The sequence below is a fragment of the Chroicocephalus ridibundus genome, chromosome 1 (assembly GCF_963924245.1).
Source record: "Chroicocephalus ridibundus chromosome 1, bChrRid1.1, whole genome shotgun sequence".
NCBI classification, from domain to species: Eukaryota; Metazoa; Chordata; class Aves; order Charadriiformes; family Laridae; genus Chroicocephalus; species Chroicocephalus ridibundus.
In genome coordinates, this window is record NC_086284.1 from 177,784,321 (window position 1) to 177,802,441 (window position 18,121).

The following is an 18,121-nucleotide window of genomic DNA, read 5'->3' on the forward strand; positions in this document are numbered from 1 at the left end:
TAAAATGTTTGATAACTTACACTCAGATCTAGAAAGCAGATTCTGATGATGGGTTTTTTGTTGTTGGGTTGTTTTTTTTTTGTTTTTCTTATTGATCAAATGAAGAAATGTTTTTGTTGTGAGATTAAATAAATCCACATTTATTTTGTTCCAGGCAGAGAGTTTTTCTGTGACACTAACACTGAATGTTTCACTTGACTTGTCTTGTGTTTTGGCATATTTGACAAACCTTAAGAGTCTCCATAATGTCATAGTTCGTCTGAGGGCAATTTACAATGTTACTGACCCCCTGTGAAATTTTTTAATCTCTAAATGACACTCATGTAGCCTTTTAAATACATTCTTCTGTAAATCTTGAGGAATGAGAAACCACTCTGTGCCTAGAAAAAAAATTCCACTTTCTAAGAGCTCTCCCTCTCACTGACACAAAGGGCTGAGAAGATGCCTAAGGGGGTCTAATCTCATGGTGGTGCTAATTGCTTTAATTACCTCCTGCGAGGCCTCCTACTTAGGTGCACTATGGTGGCTCCAGCTCACTTGTCTGAGCTCTAGTGTTCTTCTCATCGGACAGTACAGAGAGTCTTGTGCTAGTCCTTGTTTGCTGCTCTTTACTCCAATGTCTGACTAACATATGTGTGTCTGTGACACCCCTTCCCAGCTTGCCACTCACACCTATCTGGAGGAGATGATCATACCCTTAGGAAGTGGCAATGCTTTGAGCATTGCCAGATGACTGCGGTCATTTGGAGACACTGGTCTCCCAGGAAGTGCCACGGCATTTTTTAATTTGATGAGCCAAAGCCATTGTTATTTCTCTCAGCTTAGTTCCCAGCATGATTAACCTCTTCGTATCTCAGGGACTTTTGCTCAATAGCACTCCAGCTGCCGCAGAAATCCCACAAGGCTTGGTAGGAAGCTGTCACCCTTCCAAGTTCTCTGGCACAGCAACAAAATGATAATCACAATGATCAAAAAGGCTGGATTCACAATCAAATGAAATCTTCCACTCCTCATTAGGCACCCTTATTTCTTTAATTTCTTATAACTAAAAGTAATTACTTTGCATGGTAGAAATGCATTTCGAACCAATAACACAGAAAATTATATAAAGCTTATATTATGTTTATTCCTGTATCTAGACAGAGTTAGTGCCAAACAACAAAGTGCTAATAGTTGCTGCTCATGAAAGAGATTCTACAATTACCTTTTTGAAAAAAAAAAATCCAGTTTTTATTTATTTTTTTTGTGTGTGTGGATGTGTGAGGAGAAACCAAAGTTAAAACTTTTTCTCCCTGTTTTTGCAACACTTCATTGTATACCAAAGCCCAGCTCAGTCTCATCCCTGCTTAAAGTTAAACCTGGCAAAAAGTAGGCTGGAATGTAAATAAAAAAATATACCAATTTTCATATAAAATTTGATATTAACCAGAAGAAATATTCAAACATCCGTGTAATTAATGACTGGAAAGATAATACAACTAACTGCCAATCCAAATTATAGTCAGGCAGTTTGGCACATTCCCAGTTGTACTCTTGCCTAGACTCTTTGTACAATTATTAGCCACATTTTTATTGCTTCCAGAGACTGCATTATACTTTCTGTGGAGTCTATGCTAATGAGCCCTGCTTTGCTTCTGCTCTGCTCCTGGTTCTAATGTTAGAGACAGCACTTCTGTTTCTTGGCTACATTATTTAAACAAGTGTAGAAGGCTTATTATCATAAACTCTATGGCATGGAAAGTAATCAAATATTAATATTCAGGATGTGGACCAAAGTTCTCCTTGCTTTCTCTCATTCTCTGAACACAATGAGAGTGCTTGATAAGCCAGGCAGGGTTTGGCTCCTGTGATAAATGGTGATTTGGTCCAACATAGGCTAACTAGCTATATCACATTAAAAAAATGTAACAGGAAAAGCTAACCGAGACCACCTTCTGCCCCAGCTGCAAATACGAAATGAAGTTAAGGGAGCTGACCAAATGATAAAAGATTTGTAAAACAAAAAAAAAAAAAAAAAGAAAGTTTAATGTACTATGCTTATATTTGTCCCATAGGGACAAGAGAATATATCTATAGAGTTGTCAAGTATACTAGAACAGACATTGTCCTTTTCAAACAAATTGTAAACTAGATGACCAAAGGGTATTGTAAACTAGGTAAGTAGAGAGTATCATAGCTAGAAATGAAGCAAACATAACAGTCTGTTACTATTTTCAGAGCCTTCTCAAAGCTACATTTTCAGACACAACTGCCAACATTCTTCCTCATTTCCATTACTGATTGTACATCTGATGTTTACCTGAGTGATATGAGGCATTTTAATTTTCAGGCATGCCTCAAATATGGAGCATTTAGAGGGTAAAAATAGTTAATTCTTACTAATTGCTGAGGCATGCACATGCCCAAAACACGTTTACCTGATGTAACAGATTCTGTGATATTTAAATTGTTCAGAGAAAGTCCTAGTGACTGCCGTGATGAAGAAGATGATGTGCTGCTTGAAGACTCTGATGACGGACGGGCAGGCTTTCCAGTATTTCCAGTCTCTGCCTTTAAACGATCATTTTCAGCTTTCAATATCTCAATTTCATTCTGTATTCAAAAGAAACCAACATAATAGCACAGGAGGTTATTCTTTTGGAAAACCACCGAGGGTGACGACTATTCTGTTTGCCTGCGGGAGCTAACTGGTTTACCCCTTTCACAGCAGTATGTAGCACTATATATCAGAAGTATAACGCAGTCAGTGAAAACTGGATTGCCTTCACTTCTGAAATGAAGGGGAAAAAAAACTATAACCTTGTTTTAGCTTTTGCCTCAAGACAGTTCCTAAACAACATAAGCTTCAAGCTTCTGTGTTTATTGTACAGTTGACCGTAATACAAGTGTGGTGAGAATTTTCCCAGCTATCCCCAGTTTTATAAGCTACTTTCTAATGTCATTTATCTTAGGTAACAATCAGTTAAGAAAGTTATTGTTAAAATCTTGGATATGTCAATGTTTCTGAAGGCACATAAAATTATTACTGCCATAGAATGTAAAATTTAAGCAGTAACTTCACAGAGGAGAAATGAAATTAAAAATGGGCAATTAGAAATCGATAGTTTAACAGTTTCATAACCCTTCTTGCTATCAGATAAAACTTTTTGATCATTCAAACATGGGACTGTTCACGTAACGGCCAGCAAACCCTCTTTGATGAAAACAGACAGTGACAGATGAATCAGAACAACTCGGAATTTTTTTAGCTAAATCCTCTGTGGTGCCAAGTGATTATTGAATGTACAATAATAAAATGAAAACTTAGCCTGAGAACAGCCTGGTACCAGCTAAATCTAGCTTTCAGTCGCTTCACGAAGCACAGTACAAAGCAACTGCTTATTCTTGCAGATGGTTTTGCACATCAAATTTAATTCCACATTCACTAACACTCTGCTAAAAGTCCTGTTCTTTTATGAAGGCTGTATAGCTACATTATACAAGTAAAAACATAAGGGATAGCATCACAAAAAACACCACAACAGCTACAAAAAGATTAGACCATATAGACAAAGTTGAGGAGATAGTGAAAGGGAAGGGACAAACCAGCAAAATAGTGACAGAAGGTAACAGATGAATGCACCAGTTTAGCCTGAGGTTCAAATCAGGAGCTATGGTGAAATAAGTCACAAAATCTCCATCCACTCTGCAATTTATGCTGGTTAATTACACAACTCAGCAGTCTTCCATTCAGCTGAGCTTTAGATTTTTAAGGTGCTTCGAACGCACACGGTATTCATATATCATTCTTATCAATCCAACTTTCTCCCCTTACCAGTCCTCATCAATTCACCAAAACATCACAGAGTCTGGCAGCTTCAAGGTGGCTGCCTGTCCTTTTGGGAAAACTTCAGAAGAAGTAGCAATTACCAGCGACAGCATCTGAACTAGTCACCTCTGTCCAGCTTTGGTGAAATTCAGACCTTGGAGGCCTGTGACTATAGCAGACGCTTCTCTCCGGGGAGTTCATCTGCTTTACTCAGTCATGTCCTGGTGTAAGACCATAATCAGCAGATAAGCCTTTACGTCCTGTTCTCCTCCATTGCAATTAAGTGTATTCTATCCCTTACAGTTCCTAAAAAAATTTGGTGGCTCCAGATCAAATGCTTTACTTATGTCTGGACAATTGAAAGCCGTATTTACAGACCAGTTCTCGATTATTCTTCCCCCTGTTTGAGAGTTCTGCCAAATATCCCATAGCAATGTTGGCACCTAGTGGTGTGAGCACCTGGGTGGATGGCAGGTACCACAGATGTTTAAAGGTGACTGAGACTGCTATAGGCATGGTATAAACAAAGAGGTCTAGAAAAGACAGCAAGCATCCTGAATCTGGTAGTTATGAAATCAGCCGCTGTGGACACCTATACAAATCTGCCTACAGGTGCACCTGATCTAAGCACCCAGCACGGAGTAATTCAGCTGACAAGCCACTGCGGCTGGATTCAGCTGTGTAAACGTGGGTTTCCAGTGACATTGTAAACATGGTCTTCCATGGGTAGAATGCTAAACCTACAAGTCCTGTGCCGTTGCAAATACCTGAGGCTAGTTCGAACGGTAACAGGTGCCTACGCTCAAGCAGCTCAATATCACCCTTTATATCTATTTTAGGATGATTTTAGGATAGCTCTCTAGGCCCCACTACTGCAGGACTAAAACTCAATTGACTACAACAGGAATTTATCACCTAGCTCATACCTAGGCACCTAAATGCAGCTGTCCTAGTCACAACCTGAATCTCCACCCCGTGGCCTTTATTCTGTTTCCCAAATACAGGTTTATAGTCCCTTCAGGGATGTCCCAGGTATCTCACCTGTCGTTACAGAAGGGCCCAGATCTACTGAAGGACCTATGTCATACTTTGTGGATGTTGTAGATATTTTTGGGCACCCAACATGACACTAGACACTTGAATGTGGGCAACAGAGCTGAGTCCCATAAAGCTCTGTGCTCCACTGAAGAACGCTGCCATTCTTTTTGCATCCTTTCAGCCTCATGAAAAGGAAAGTCTTCTGATGAAAAATGTGTTCAGGAAGGATTTGGAGCAGTGTCACAAAATAATGTAGTGAAATTTTAGTGACGCTGGATACAATAATTCAGTTCAATTTTACATTCTTTGCTTTGGCAAGCCATGACTGGGTTAGGAATCAGAAATGATAAGAAAGTATGCACATACACCCCCAGCCCCCCCCCCAGCCCAAGGATTTAAAGCTCTGTAGAAATCACTTCTTGATCTGCTTGTCTGTCATGTTGCTTTCCCCAGTCATAGGGGTTGATAACAAATATCCTTTGGGCAGGGATTATGTCTCCTCTGTATCTCTTAAACATATTTTAGCTATTAATATAAATGCTCAGAATATCATTATTATTAGGTGAACCCATCATACTCACCCTTTGGAAGCACTGTCAATCCAGCAATTTACACTGTATTGACATTTTTTTGGTACCTGAAACAAAATACTGGGAAAGGAAATACACCAGGCTTACCTTTGGGGTGCACCCCTGTCATCACTTAAGCTACTGCACTGACCTGCATGCGGTTCATGGCTTCCCGAATCTGATCCAGATGGTGTGCAGAGCTAAGGGCTTCAAGACGAATATCCGTTAATTTTAGCTCTTTCTCCCTCAGCTCGCTCTTTAGCTGAAGAATAATTTCAGCCTCTGCCTCTGTGCACTCACAGATCCTAAAGAGGAGCAGGAAACAGGCAGGAGATTAAAGGAAGGTTCTCCCCCCAAAGCAATGTCATTACCAAATATCAAAGTACAGAGAATGCTTGCTGCTGGTGAAACCTATGAGTGAAGAAAGACTCTTATCAAAGAAACATGAAAAGGCTCAAATTGCAAATTAAAAAAGGAAAAAGCCCTCTCCAGATGAAATGATCAGCTTGCTTTATACATTTCCAGCTTAGTTAGGTAGTTCCCTATGGTGAATAAAAGTTGTGAAAAGCTTTTCAGAAATCTTTTTTTTTGAGTGTGTATCATCCATTGGTTTTAATTTGATTTTATACTGCATCATGTCTTTGGTGCAAAGGTTATAATTTTCTTAAGTAGTAACAGTCAGAACTGAAGTATGTTGATTAAACTACGCTACTGGTATTTATTATCTGTTAGGCATCAACAGTTTTCTCTGTTTTGAACAGGACACAAAGAGACAGTCCTTGACTTCATGTTCTAAAGATTTTGATCTGTAATCATTTTGATTTGTGATGGTTGACTTTTTGCCTATAGTCTGTCATTTGGTAATGTATGGTATCTGAAATCATGCTGGTTGGTTTTGGTTGTTTTTTCCTTAAAGACTGGATTAAAAGTAATCACCGTGTGATTATTTTTCATGAGCATTAATTTTAAGGGAAGAAACCATTATATTGTGAGAAAGGATCAAAACATAACTAGCCCAGGGACCCACAGCTGTCCAGTTCTCATGTTAGACTGTTTTGCTTCTCTGCGTCATCATCAGACCTAGTTCCATTGCATAATAGAACCAGCAGAAAATAAACCACTGAATTTTGGCTACATTGTTACACTAAGCAATATTTTCAGTCACTAAATGTTATCTGGTCTTTATTACTGCCACTATAAACAGTTAATATTTGCAGAACAATTTAAATATGAAAAATACTTTATAGTAATAAGTATTATTATTTGGATTATTACTACTAATATACAAACAAGAAACAGAGGTCAACTTTTAATTGCCAGAATGCATGCAAATGCATTTTGGGAAAGAAGATGCAGCACTCTTCAGGTCAGCAGTTGGGTATACAACTCCATGCCCCACACTCAATTTTACCGGGATCTATGCTTGTAGACCACGTGACCGTTTTGCCTTTTCTTTGGTGCCCAGACTAGAGATGACCTGCATACACACGTATTAGACAGATGCAATTGGAAGAAAGTAAAGGTAATGGTTTAGAACATGAGACTCAGGTCAAGAAAATATATAAAGAAAGCGTAAGCAAAGGGAAGATGAAGAAGTTCATGGCTAATAAAAAAATACAGCAAACTGAAGAAGGAAAATAATGAATATCATTCACAACGTGCACAAATATTTTAAGTGTGAGTAAAAATGAATAAACGCATACACTAGGATTTTTTTCCAAATATTATGATACAGTTCTTGGTTTGATGTGCCCACACCTATGCTTACCAAATAAGAAATGAAATTTTACTTACATGCATACTTTATCTCATACAACAACTTGGACAACTGGGAATGTATCTATTTGTTGGCTATTTTCTTTTTGTCTTTTTGCAGCACATCTTGAGAAGGGATGGACAAAAAGACCTTGGCAAGCCAACTTTAAAGAAGATAAAAATGAACCAGGAAGCAGGGCTATGGCTCTGGAAGACGCAGGAAAAATCTGTCTAGACTGGTAAGATAAGCAGCATGGAAGCAGAAAGTACGAACTGAATTTTCTTTTGCAGATTCCTGAGCTCTTCAACACTCAGTTCCCACTACTAAAAAATTACACAAGAAGACGGAACCTCATCAGAAGAAAGAAAACCAAAAAGATAAGTTAGCATTTCTGAGCAGTCACAGAAAGAAGCTCAGAAACCTGATTAGTCTTCAGCCAAAGGTTCAAAGTAATTAGACAGAAAAAGTTTTACTTTTTCTTTCTGTTGCAATCTCAGGATTTACAAATCAATAGGTTGCTTTGGGTAGAAGAAGTAAGTGAGTCAGGATCTTTGAACAGAGGATACTGGCAGTTATGAAAAATCTTGAAGGTGACAGAGGCTTAAATTATACAATGGAAAACTGAGCCTTCCAAAGAAAGTAACATTATCAGTATAACAGACAAGGAAATAAATCTAAATAAATATGTTTTACGTAATCTCTCTGTGGAAGGGAAGGAATCTATGTTATTCTGTGTAGAAAGGTCACAATAATAAAAATGCAATAATATGATCTGAAAGACCAGTGTTTAAAAATGCTATGGAGGAAGAATCAGAAGGCTGTGATTTGAAAAGAATTTAGGAAGTTAAGGCTCAGAGACCAAATAGCCATGGGAAGAGCTTGGGATGAAGGACTAGATATGTAGTTTAGCCCTTGATAAATTCTGTTAACACCAGTACATCTAAAGAGCAAGTCAAAGAGACAGAGAAAAAAGCAGGGTTGGCAGAATGGAAACAGGACAAGGTTATGAGAGCAGATCTGCGACTCATTAGTAAATAATTTTGTAGAATAAAAATTTTTTTTTTAAGTTCAGGCACTTTTTGCTAAGGCTTTTACTAGTGATTTTTAAGTTGATAACAAATCAGACTCAACAGTCCCGAACGTATAAATCCTCCTCTCAACGCACACATATACCTGAAACCATAAAAGTGTGAGCTTCCAATAAAAAAACCCAACAAAACTAGAGATCTAGATGAGTCTCACTAGTCTGTATGGAATGTGAGGAAAGAAAAACATTTATTGTGGCGGGGTTTCTTTTGTGGGAATATTTGCTGTCAAACTCCTAAACCTAGTATATAAAAATCATGAGAGTCTATAAAAAGTTAATCGTAAAAGGCACCTAACTTAATGCAGGAAAATTCTATTCTAAAGCTCAGTAATCAGTCATGAGACTGGAATTCCCCAAGTGCTTTAAGGAAGAGTAGTTTTGAACTGATTACTCTCGATTAGGACGAGGAAAGTAAGGCTGACATCCGCAGTATGCATTTGTTGGTTCAGAGAGGTTGGTTTCCCCATATTGGAAAAAGTTATGAGTTTAGCAGAATGAACAAAAATTAGGTAGAATAATATGAATGGGAGCTGAGAACTCCATAAGAAGAATATATTAGACATCCAAAAAATAATGAAGAAATGGGATGGCTTTTGACTAATGACTTGTTCTCAGTCCTGAAACCTTAAGGACGGTGATTTGAATAAAAGATAAAGGTGAAATGCCACAAAAAAATCCAAGCTGATAAAAGAGGGGAAGTAGATTAAAAATTATATAAATCAGTAGCTACAAAGTAGATAAAACAGTAACAAAGAGATGATAATCTTGTAAAACTTCACAGCCAGCTGGAAAATAAAATTACATTTTTATTATGTCATGAAGAAAGGCAACTGTAGTGTTTGGCCTTTACTAAGTGGATATGATAAAGTTGTTAATCGTGCAGGCAGAGGACAACATAAGCTTTTCGATATGCATTTAGAAAGAAGTTTGTACTGCTAGATGATTTTGGGTAAAGGCTGTGAAAGGAGGAGACAATGACCTAAGAAAAAGCTGCTGGAAAAGTAGCATGTAAATGGAGTGAAGCTCATGAGAAATCTGTCAAATGGATGGAGCACGAGATTAAAAGATCACAGCTATTGTCACTGGTTTTGCAACTGCAAATGGCCACACTTGAGGAGATCTGTCTCACAGTCCATCCCATTTGGGAAGAAAGGTTTGTCAAGAGAGAGACTTACGCAGATGCTGACTGTGATGGTTTCATTGATGTTGCCCCACACTCTCCTGAGCTGTGGGGCAATTTGGGTGACGAAGGAAGAGAGGAGTCTGTCAGCTCTTCTATGTCCGAATGTGAGGAAGGAGGCTTGGTGGACTTCTTCTTTCCAAAGGCCTGTTTGAAAGAGCTTCTTAGCTGGAAAACAAACATAGAGTAAGATTATTTCCCTTGTCATGGTAATTTGCGTGCAGCTCATGTTTCGAAGAGTTAGTTTGCAGATGCCATCCTAGCCACTGCCTGAGGTCAGTATACAGAAGCAAGGTATTAACATATGCAACACAGTATCTCTAAAAACATGATACGGTGCTTTGTTTTGACTTTATTAATCCAGCGCAGCGCAAACATAATGCTATGGAAAAAGTGCAGGACCGAGTGGTACGGCTATGGGAGAGGGGTGCTCATTTAAAACCATTAAGCCCCAGTGGAATCCCATTCCCATGGCATTCCCTCCAAGGGCTGGCTTTAAATAACCACTTTGCATCTAGGTACAGCCAGAACCTGCTGTTTCTAAATGCTGAAATCAAAAGACAAGTCCAATTTACTGGGTTTGCCAATTTACTTTCCCCGTGAAAAATTTGAATGGCCAAACTATGCAAATGCTACGGTTTGGATCACAAGCGAGAGGATTTAAGCTGGGACATGAGGCTTGCTTTTTTGTACTGCTGAGAAGAATGTTAGCTGAAAGGTATATACTCTTTGCTGCAGTTTCGTTTAGAGTAGTAAGATCTCTGAACGTACAAGCATTGCCTTTTCCCTCTAGAAGCTCTTACCCAGTATTGAAAAGGGACAGAATAGCCAAAGAGCCATTTATTTCAGGAGCCAAGACGACAACAGTTTTGTCTGCAGTAAATTTTAACTAGCCCATTCGTTGATACCTTTATCTAAATACAGAAATTGTTCATCTAAGGAAAAATATGGTTGATTTTTGTTTTTATTTTCAGAATATTGTTCTGATTAAAATTGTATAGAACTCAATGACAAACTGGTTCCTCTATAAAAAATGAGGTATTCAAACATGTTATTTTCATGATATACTTTGAGAGCGGGGAGTGTGACCACTGATCAGAGAAACGTTATTTAAGTCCTTTCCAGCTCATGATATCTAACGAGAAAGAAATGGATTTTGGCTACACTCCCCCTTTCTATAGCCTAAACTTTGAGATTAAAATGAATAGAGACAAACTGAGAAGACATACAGGATAATCTGTTTTTAGAAAGTATAAAAGCCTACTGCCAAAATAAATAGCAATCATGCCAAGATAGGGTTCTTTATAGATGCATGCCAAATTTTCCATGGTTTATATTCACCTCACTTCCTCTAGAGTTCACCTTGCAGAAACATGAAAGAGTGTGGAATTACAAATCAAGGGAATGAAGGCTGAGCAGTATTTTAAAACAAATGTTTATGCAGGTAATATTTTTAAAACAACAAAAACATATTTTCAGATTATTTACTGAAAGTATTTGATTAAACCCTTAGTGCTATGTGGTATTTGTGTATTCCAGTTGAGAAGCATCTTAATTTCTTTAAACACCAGACTACTTTTACATGAGAATTCTTAAGAGATTTCAACTCCCTTCATAGCTGGTTAACATATTCGAGTGAAGTCTTTGAATCAAATTCTGACTGAAGAAAAATCAGAGTTTCAATGTGGCCCAGAGATGGTTTTGGTCGTAACAGCTATTTTTTATTTACTTATTTTTTAATTATCCTGATTTATGCAAATAATTCACAGCTGATATTCAACAATTTTTAGTTTGCTGGTAGTGTCACAGTATGGATACACGTGAATTGCTTTGTATCTGTCTGGCCCCACAAGAATATTGTAGATGAAATGGACCATTATGCTGCTCAGGCACTAGGAAATGACATAATAGCTAAAAGATAGGTTTAAACCTGCTAAGCACTTACCCAGTTTTTCTTTTTCTTTTTCTTGGAGTCAGCGTCATTACCACTGCCAATGCTTGAATGGCTTGTAGCACTGTTGATGCTGGAAACACTTTCTGAAGAATGTTGCCGCCTTATACGTAAATCTAAAGTAAAGAAATTACAGTGAAATCCATCTGTTCTCTGTTTCAATATAACAATCATTCTTGTATTTATGTAGCTTCTTCCTCCTCAAAGGGAGTCTAGATGAACATAATGAACATTGATGCTTGCAGTGGCTCGGATTCAAGCTATTGTAGCCTGTGAGAAACCACATAGTGGTGAATGGGGATGCATACAATTAGGTTAACACTTAGGAGCTTCTCCAAAATGGGGTCTTATTGGGATGAAGGCAAGGACCCTGCACAGTAATCTATGCAGGCGTAACCTCGTAGCTAAGCACTTTCTGTTACAGATGGATTACTTGACTTTTTGCTGTCACAGGTACCGGTGTTCTTTTTCCGAGGAGAATAGGTGCTACTTGACTTGTAGCAGGCCTAATCAGCGTTCAGATGCTACTTTCTAATATACCATGATGGAAATAAGCAGGCAGGAGTTCATTAAAAATGAATGAAACCAAATAACCAAGAAGTGGAGAATATTAGAAATGGCTGGTGAGGCATTTGAGTTTCTATTTCTTAAAAGTCTCTGATAACTATATCTTAATCACTGGAAAATATTCTTGCAGAACATACCCACTAATACCAAGGGAAATTACTTTTTTGATTATTTTTTACTTCCTAGAATTCAGCTTTGCTATACTCAAGTCATGCAATGAAATGACCTTAAAGCAAACATCTAAATAATGACCTCTTTAAAGAAAGATCAATGACACTGTCAAAAATAAATGCTGCTATTATTTATTTTCTTCAAGTAATTCCTTTGCTGTTGCTTATCAACAGACACTTTTGAAGTATATATTTATCATGTGACTTCTGCCTAACTGCAATGAGAAATTAATTCAGAATCTGAAATTTAAAATCCCTGCTTTCCTGCACTGATTTAGCACCTCGTGAAGGAGCTGAGCTGTTGTCAGTCCATCTCTTAACAAGGAGTACACTGATTTTTAGAGCTACAGCTTACACTGGATTTCCCAGCTATAACCATGTTTCACCATAAGACTTAATTAGTGTCTTGGGTGTACTTCAATATACAACCGCAGCGACAGGGTTAACCCAGCAAGCAATTCCTGGCCACCCAGTTCTGAGGTGACAAGGCTCCAGGAACTCTGGCAAACAGGAAGCTCATGCAAGGCTTCCAGCTCTGGAAATGCCACAAGTATGCCTACCATGCACTGCAGAATGTGCTTGCCTTTGCAACAGAGCCCCCAAAACAACAGAAAAGTAGTGACTTAGCTTTTTTTTTTTTTTTCTGGGAGAAACTCTGCATCTATTTTAACAGTGACAAAAACATACCTTTGTGGGTATGATCAGGACCGTTCAAGGCTCCTTGAATAGCAGCTTGCGCAGCAGAATTCTGGGCTTTCAGCATTTCAATGGTTTCCCTTAGCTCTATAAGCTCAGATTCCTGTGGGAAGAGCAAAGAGAGCTCAAAATATATGACACAAGAACAATCATAGAATCATAGAATTGTTGAGGTTGGAAGGGACCTTTAAGATCACCGAGTCCACCCTTTAGCCTACCCTGACAAGAGCCACTTCTAAACCATGTCCCTCAGTGCCCCATCTACCCTTTTTTTAAACACCTCCAGGGATGGTGAATCCACCACCTCCCTGGGCAGCCTATTCCAATGTTTAATAACCCTTTCAGTGAAAAAATGTTTCCTAATATCTAATCTAAACCTCCCCTGATGTAACTTGAACCCGTTTCCCCTCGTCCTATCACTTGTCACCAGGGAGAAGAGGTCAGCCCCCATCTCTCTACAACCTCCTTTCAGGTAGTTGTAGAGGGTGATAAGGTCTCCCCTCAGCCTCCTCTTCTCCAGGCTAAACAACCCCAGCTCCCTCAGTTGTTCTTCATAAGGTTTGTCCTCCAGACCCCTCACCAGCTTTGTAGCCCTTCTCTGGACACGCTCCAACACCTCAATGTCCCTCTTGTAGCGAGGGGCCCAAAACTGAACGCAGTACTCGAGGTGGGGCCTCACCAGTGCCGAGTACAGGGGGATGATCACTTCCCTAGTCCGGCTCACCACACTATTCCTGATACAGGCTAGGATGCTGTTGGCCTTCTTGGCCACCTGGGCACACTGCTGGCTCATATTCAGCCGGCTGTCAACCAACACCCCCAGGTCCTTTTCTGTCAAGCTGCTTTCGAGCCACTCTGCCCCAATCCTGTAGCGCTGCATGGGGTTGTTGTGTCCCAAGTGCAGGACCCGGCATTTGGCCTTGTTGAACCTCATACCATTGGCCTCAGCCCATCGGTCCAGCCTGTCCAGATCCCTCTGCAGAGCCAACCTACCCTCAAGCAGATCAACACACCCGCCCAGTTTAGTGTCATCTGCGAACTTACTGAGCGTGCATTCGATCCCTTCATCCAGATCATTGATAAAGATATTAAAGAGAACCGGCCCCAGCACCGAGCCCTGGGGGACACCACTTGTGACTGGACACCAACTGGATTTAACTCCATTTACCACCACTAATGTTTGTCTAAGCTAAAAAACATATGACAAGATAAGAGTCGTCAAACCGAAGTCCATGGGACTGCTTGGGTGAACATAAGGGCAACAACTAAGTAGAATGCATATTTTCTCTCCAAAGCTACTAAAATCAACTAACATATACTTTTGTATTTATTCTCTAAAAAGCGATCATGTGATTTTTAAGGAAAACAAAACATTTTGAATAAAGGCTTATCTATAAAGGGTCTCAATTGAATATTCATTATAAAGTTAAGAGAAATCCAACAATTTTGTTCCAAAAGATAATAAAACCATTTGAATTACTTCCTTTCATATGTGAGGCTACTGTTTCATGGAAGAATCTCAACCTGAATTTGTGTATTTTTCAAAAGATTTAATGTGCTAAATAATAATTCAATTAAAAAAACTCTGTTCAATAGCAACCGTCCTGCAAGTTGGAGTAAAATTACTCCACTTGAGTGCAGGAAGTTCTGTATTAGAATGCACAGCCAATTTTAATTAAAAAATGCTTTTATTACTGCTGCATTAAACTTGTCCTTCCAGCCCACATTTATATAATGAGGATTAAAGGAATTTAACTTCAACAATAGAGAAAAGAAGAGACGGAAAAGAACATGTTCCAAATCTTTTGGGAAAGAAGCTTGGAGATGATCTGTTTCAATGACACTGCTTAACCTCTTCTGGAAAGAAAACCTTCTGAGGGAAATTATGCTTTGTTAAATAGTCAAAAGTTTTGTTTTAAGAAAATTCCATTGTGTTTTTTTGCTTAAGATGAAAAAAAGCAAGCAATACAAATATTTTCTATCTAGTTCACAATGAGTTTTATCATATTTCATGTGTTGGTGCTCAACCAGACTGTGAAATGTTATTTTTATAGACAGCTACACTGACTCTAGCGGTGACTAATAACTCACTGATACACAGTTTCTTTCACACTTCGGCTCAAGGAGACCTTTCTCCTTATGGGATGCTGCTCAAAATGAATAAGGGCAGAAAGCTGAAGTTCAGTCCTGCAAGGTGCTAAGCAATCTCTGAATCCTGAGCTTGGTACAAAGGCTCACATCAAATTTACTACCTATCAGGTTTTGGTTTTTTTCCCCAACAGTCAAAACAGCACAGTGAAAGCCAAAACTGTTTACTCATGAATACGATACCTAACCTGCATCAACTCTCTGAATGGAGTAATTTTTCTCAACGTAAAGTTTTTCCCTTCCCATAATTCTATTATTCTAACAGCACCGGCAGGCTGGAATGAAGCTCTCCAGCAGGTTATGATCAGTCATTGTTACGGGATCTTTCAGTACAGATTAAACCTAGAGTCCCATATGTTTTAATTAAATCTGGAAACGAAAGATTTTATCTTCAAACTATTCTATGATATTGTCTGTATAAACCCAATGCTGCACAGTTCAATTCTCTTGGAACTTTATGAAGATTTGATCGAAACGGCCATTAGAGAAAGGTCTGTCTGTCTTATTGTCACAGCTGTCCCTGTTTCCTTTCAGTGTTTTTTAAACAAAACTCTAATATAATCTGCTGACTGTTTTCCACATTAAAGCATCTGCTTTTGTATACATACCTTTTGTTCAGCTGTCATTGTTAGACTTTGCAACCGGCCGGTCATATTTCCCAAGCTTTTTTCAAAAGCTGCTACTAGATGAGCCTGTGAAAGAAACAGAAGACAACATTCATTGTGACAATGAGACAATTTTCCAAGATCTATTTGGTTTTTCAAATTTTTTTTCCCTCCAAGCTCATCTTCTCCAGCTCTTTTCTATTAGTTTTAAACTCAAACTGAGCTAACTTGGATAGGCGAAGCAGCCAAGTGAGCCCTGTGTTCCCCCGGCTTCTTTAGCCCCCAAGGAGATTAGCTCAAGTATCTCTGCCTGGAAATGAATTATGGATTTAATGTCCTGCTTTGAGTTTACTGATATATTGGCCAAAAGAAGTCTGCTCCCAAACAGAAGTCCAGGAACAATTATTTTCAATTACTGAACGCATCAAAAAGGGGAATTCAAGTACTTTATCTTAAAAGGTAAGTTTTAACCTCACAAATGAAACACTCCAGAGGGATTCTGAGACTGAAACAAAAAATATCACATTTAGTTTTATAAAAGGTCATTACTTATCTATTCATCTTATATTGATTATATATGTGTGCGTGTTGTGTGTATAAAAGTAATAAAGACAAACAAAACATAAATATAATATTTATAAGTGTGTGCAAATGTATACATAAAATAAAGTCTTGAAAATCGGAAGTCCTACTTCTCAATAAAAGAAATAAAGTTGAAACTGATTAAAAGATTTAAAAAATATTAAAGCTTCACTTTATTTTCTAACACTATTCACCCTATACTCCATGCAAGCAAAATTTATACAAACAATACATGAACTCTTCATTGGTTCTAACTGACATCAAGCTTTGTAGGCAAAGAAGGGCAAGTGATCATAAAGAAACCAACAAGCTAAGCCAGCTTGTACAGCCAAGGGAAAGTAAGAATTTAATCTTTATGAAATTCCATAAAATTCCATTCACTCCTCTCACAACACCAAATAGCGAAAGCAGAAGGAAATACTTATTTTCTCTTTACCATCTCGAAAGTGGTAATAGGCAAAGTTTTCAAACAGAGGCACCACAATACACTTGGCTATATAACTCACAAACAACATATTTATATGCACAAATGGATTAACTGAGCTTCTTCAACGAGAAAATTTATTTTTTATTATAGCAGCACAGGCACACACAGTGCCTGGCAAATTTTCAGTTACAGATTTGCATGCTTGTACAAGCATGGCTGAAATTCTTCAAATGTATGTGGTTGTACTGAATCTCAGGTATAATCAGAAAAAGACATGGTCCAAAAAGGATCCTGTTATGCACTTTAGGAGAAGGAAAAGAGCTTCTGGCCACCTTGCTCTGTATATTATACTTCAAATAAAAAGAGATTTCATATATATAATAATGTCCCACTTCTGTGTCTCCACTTCAGAGGTGTTATACTGATAAGTGGCTTTTGTGTTTTGCAAATCATTTTAGATTGCTATAAACATTTCAGTATCTTGTAAACTCCTTTTATTAAACTAACTAAAAGTTTCCTCCTTGTAAATTATATTCTTAATAAATAATTTATTTAATTACTTATGGGTATAGTGGTGTATCCACCTGTATTCTGCATCCGCAGGGATGCCTTAGGGATAATTCTTTTGTTAAAGGATAGATACCCCAGGGACTAACTTTTGATAAACATAGGACTAGATACGTATGCAATTTCTTAAGGATTAGTTAGTAGTTGTTTACCTATTTTAACATTTATAACTTAGTCTTTATTCTTGAAGTTATAAATTTAAATAAAATTAATTTGGAATACGTGTCAAATGCACATCTGAAACCTGTCAATTGATGAAAAGTTATTCTAGCCAATTTGGAAACTACAGCCTTTGGTTGTTTTCACTACTTTATTCCTCTGATGATAAGATAAAAGTGACTAGTTTTGAAACTTCCTTTTCACTTTAAAAATTAGCTACATATTAAAAATATCCAGACTAATTTATGGTGGTTTAGTTCCAAAGATGACGACCAGTGACCCAGAACACAATCAGAGGCAAAGTAGATGCACTACCACAGAATTATAGCCAAATGCCTCTTTATGACATGTGTTTAACAGGAAACTAATGGAGCTCACTGCTCCCTGCCTCATAAAAAAATCTATGGCTTGGCTGATGGCCTGCGGTTCTGCTTTACCATGAGAATAACAACGGGGAATGAGGGCTTGAAGAGAGGAATCATTTGCTTAATTATGCATTGCCTTTGTCCGTTTCTCACAATTAGACTGTAATAACCACAGTTCTTTGGTACCTAACTATGCATATTTGTGCAAAGCATTTTCCTACTCCATAGCTACAACTTCAGCTTATATTGTACAGGAATAAACAGCAAGGAACTTATAGGAAAAATTAACAAACTCGTAAGAAAAATTAAGAACTAAAAAGCATAATTAAAAACATCATTGAAGGTCACTGAGACCCTTAAGTTATTGTCTGACGGTCTGTAGAGAAAGAGCCATGTCACACCTATGGATTCTTACTGAAGTTCAGCCTGTGATAGAGTACATTACC

General features: G+C 38.1%; 1 protein-coding gene across 8 annotated transcripts in view; it reads right to left on the bottom strand.

The window, feature by feature from the left end:
- NAV3 (neuron navigator 3) overlaps positions 1–18,121 on the bottom strand; it is a 566,306-nt gene that overhangs the window by 15,683 nt on the left and 532,502 nt on the right. For all 8 annotated transcript variants that reach the window (XM_063322883.1, XM_063322884.1, XM_063322882.1 and 5 more), the window contains 6 exons: positions 15,579–15,662; positions 12,814–12,925; positions 11,384–11,505; positions 9,434–9,606; positions 5,567–5,720; positions 2,418–2,592 (listed from right to left, as the gene is read on the bottom strand). In XM_063322883.1, the coding sequence (XP_063178953.1) occupies positions 2,418–2,592; positions 5,567–5,720; positions 9,434–9,606; positions 11,384–11,505; positions 12,814–12,925; positions 15,579–15,662 (820 nt within the window). The remainder of the gene's footprint in view (positions 1–2,417; positions 2,593–5,566; positions 5,721–9,433; positions 9,607–11,383; positions 11,506–12,813; positions 12,926–15,578; positions 15,663–18,121) is intronic.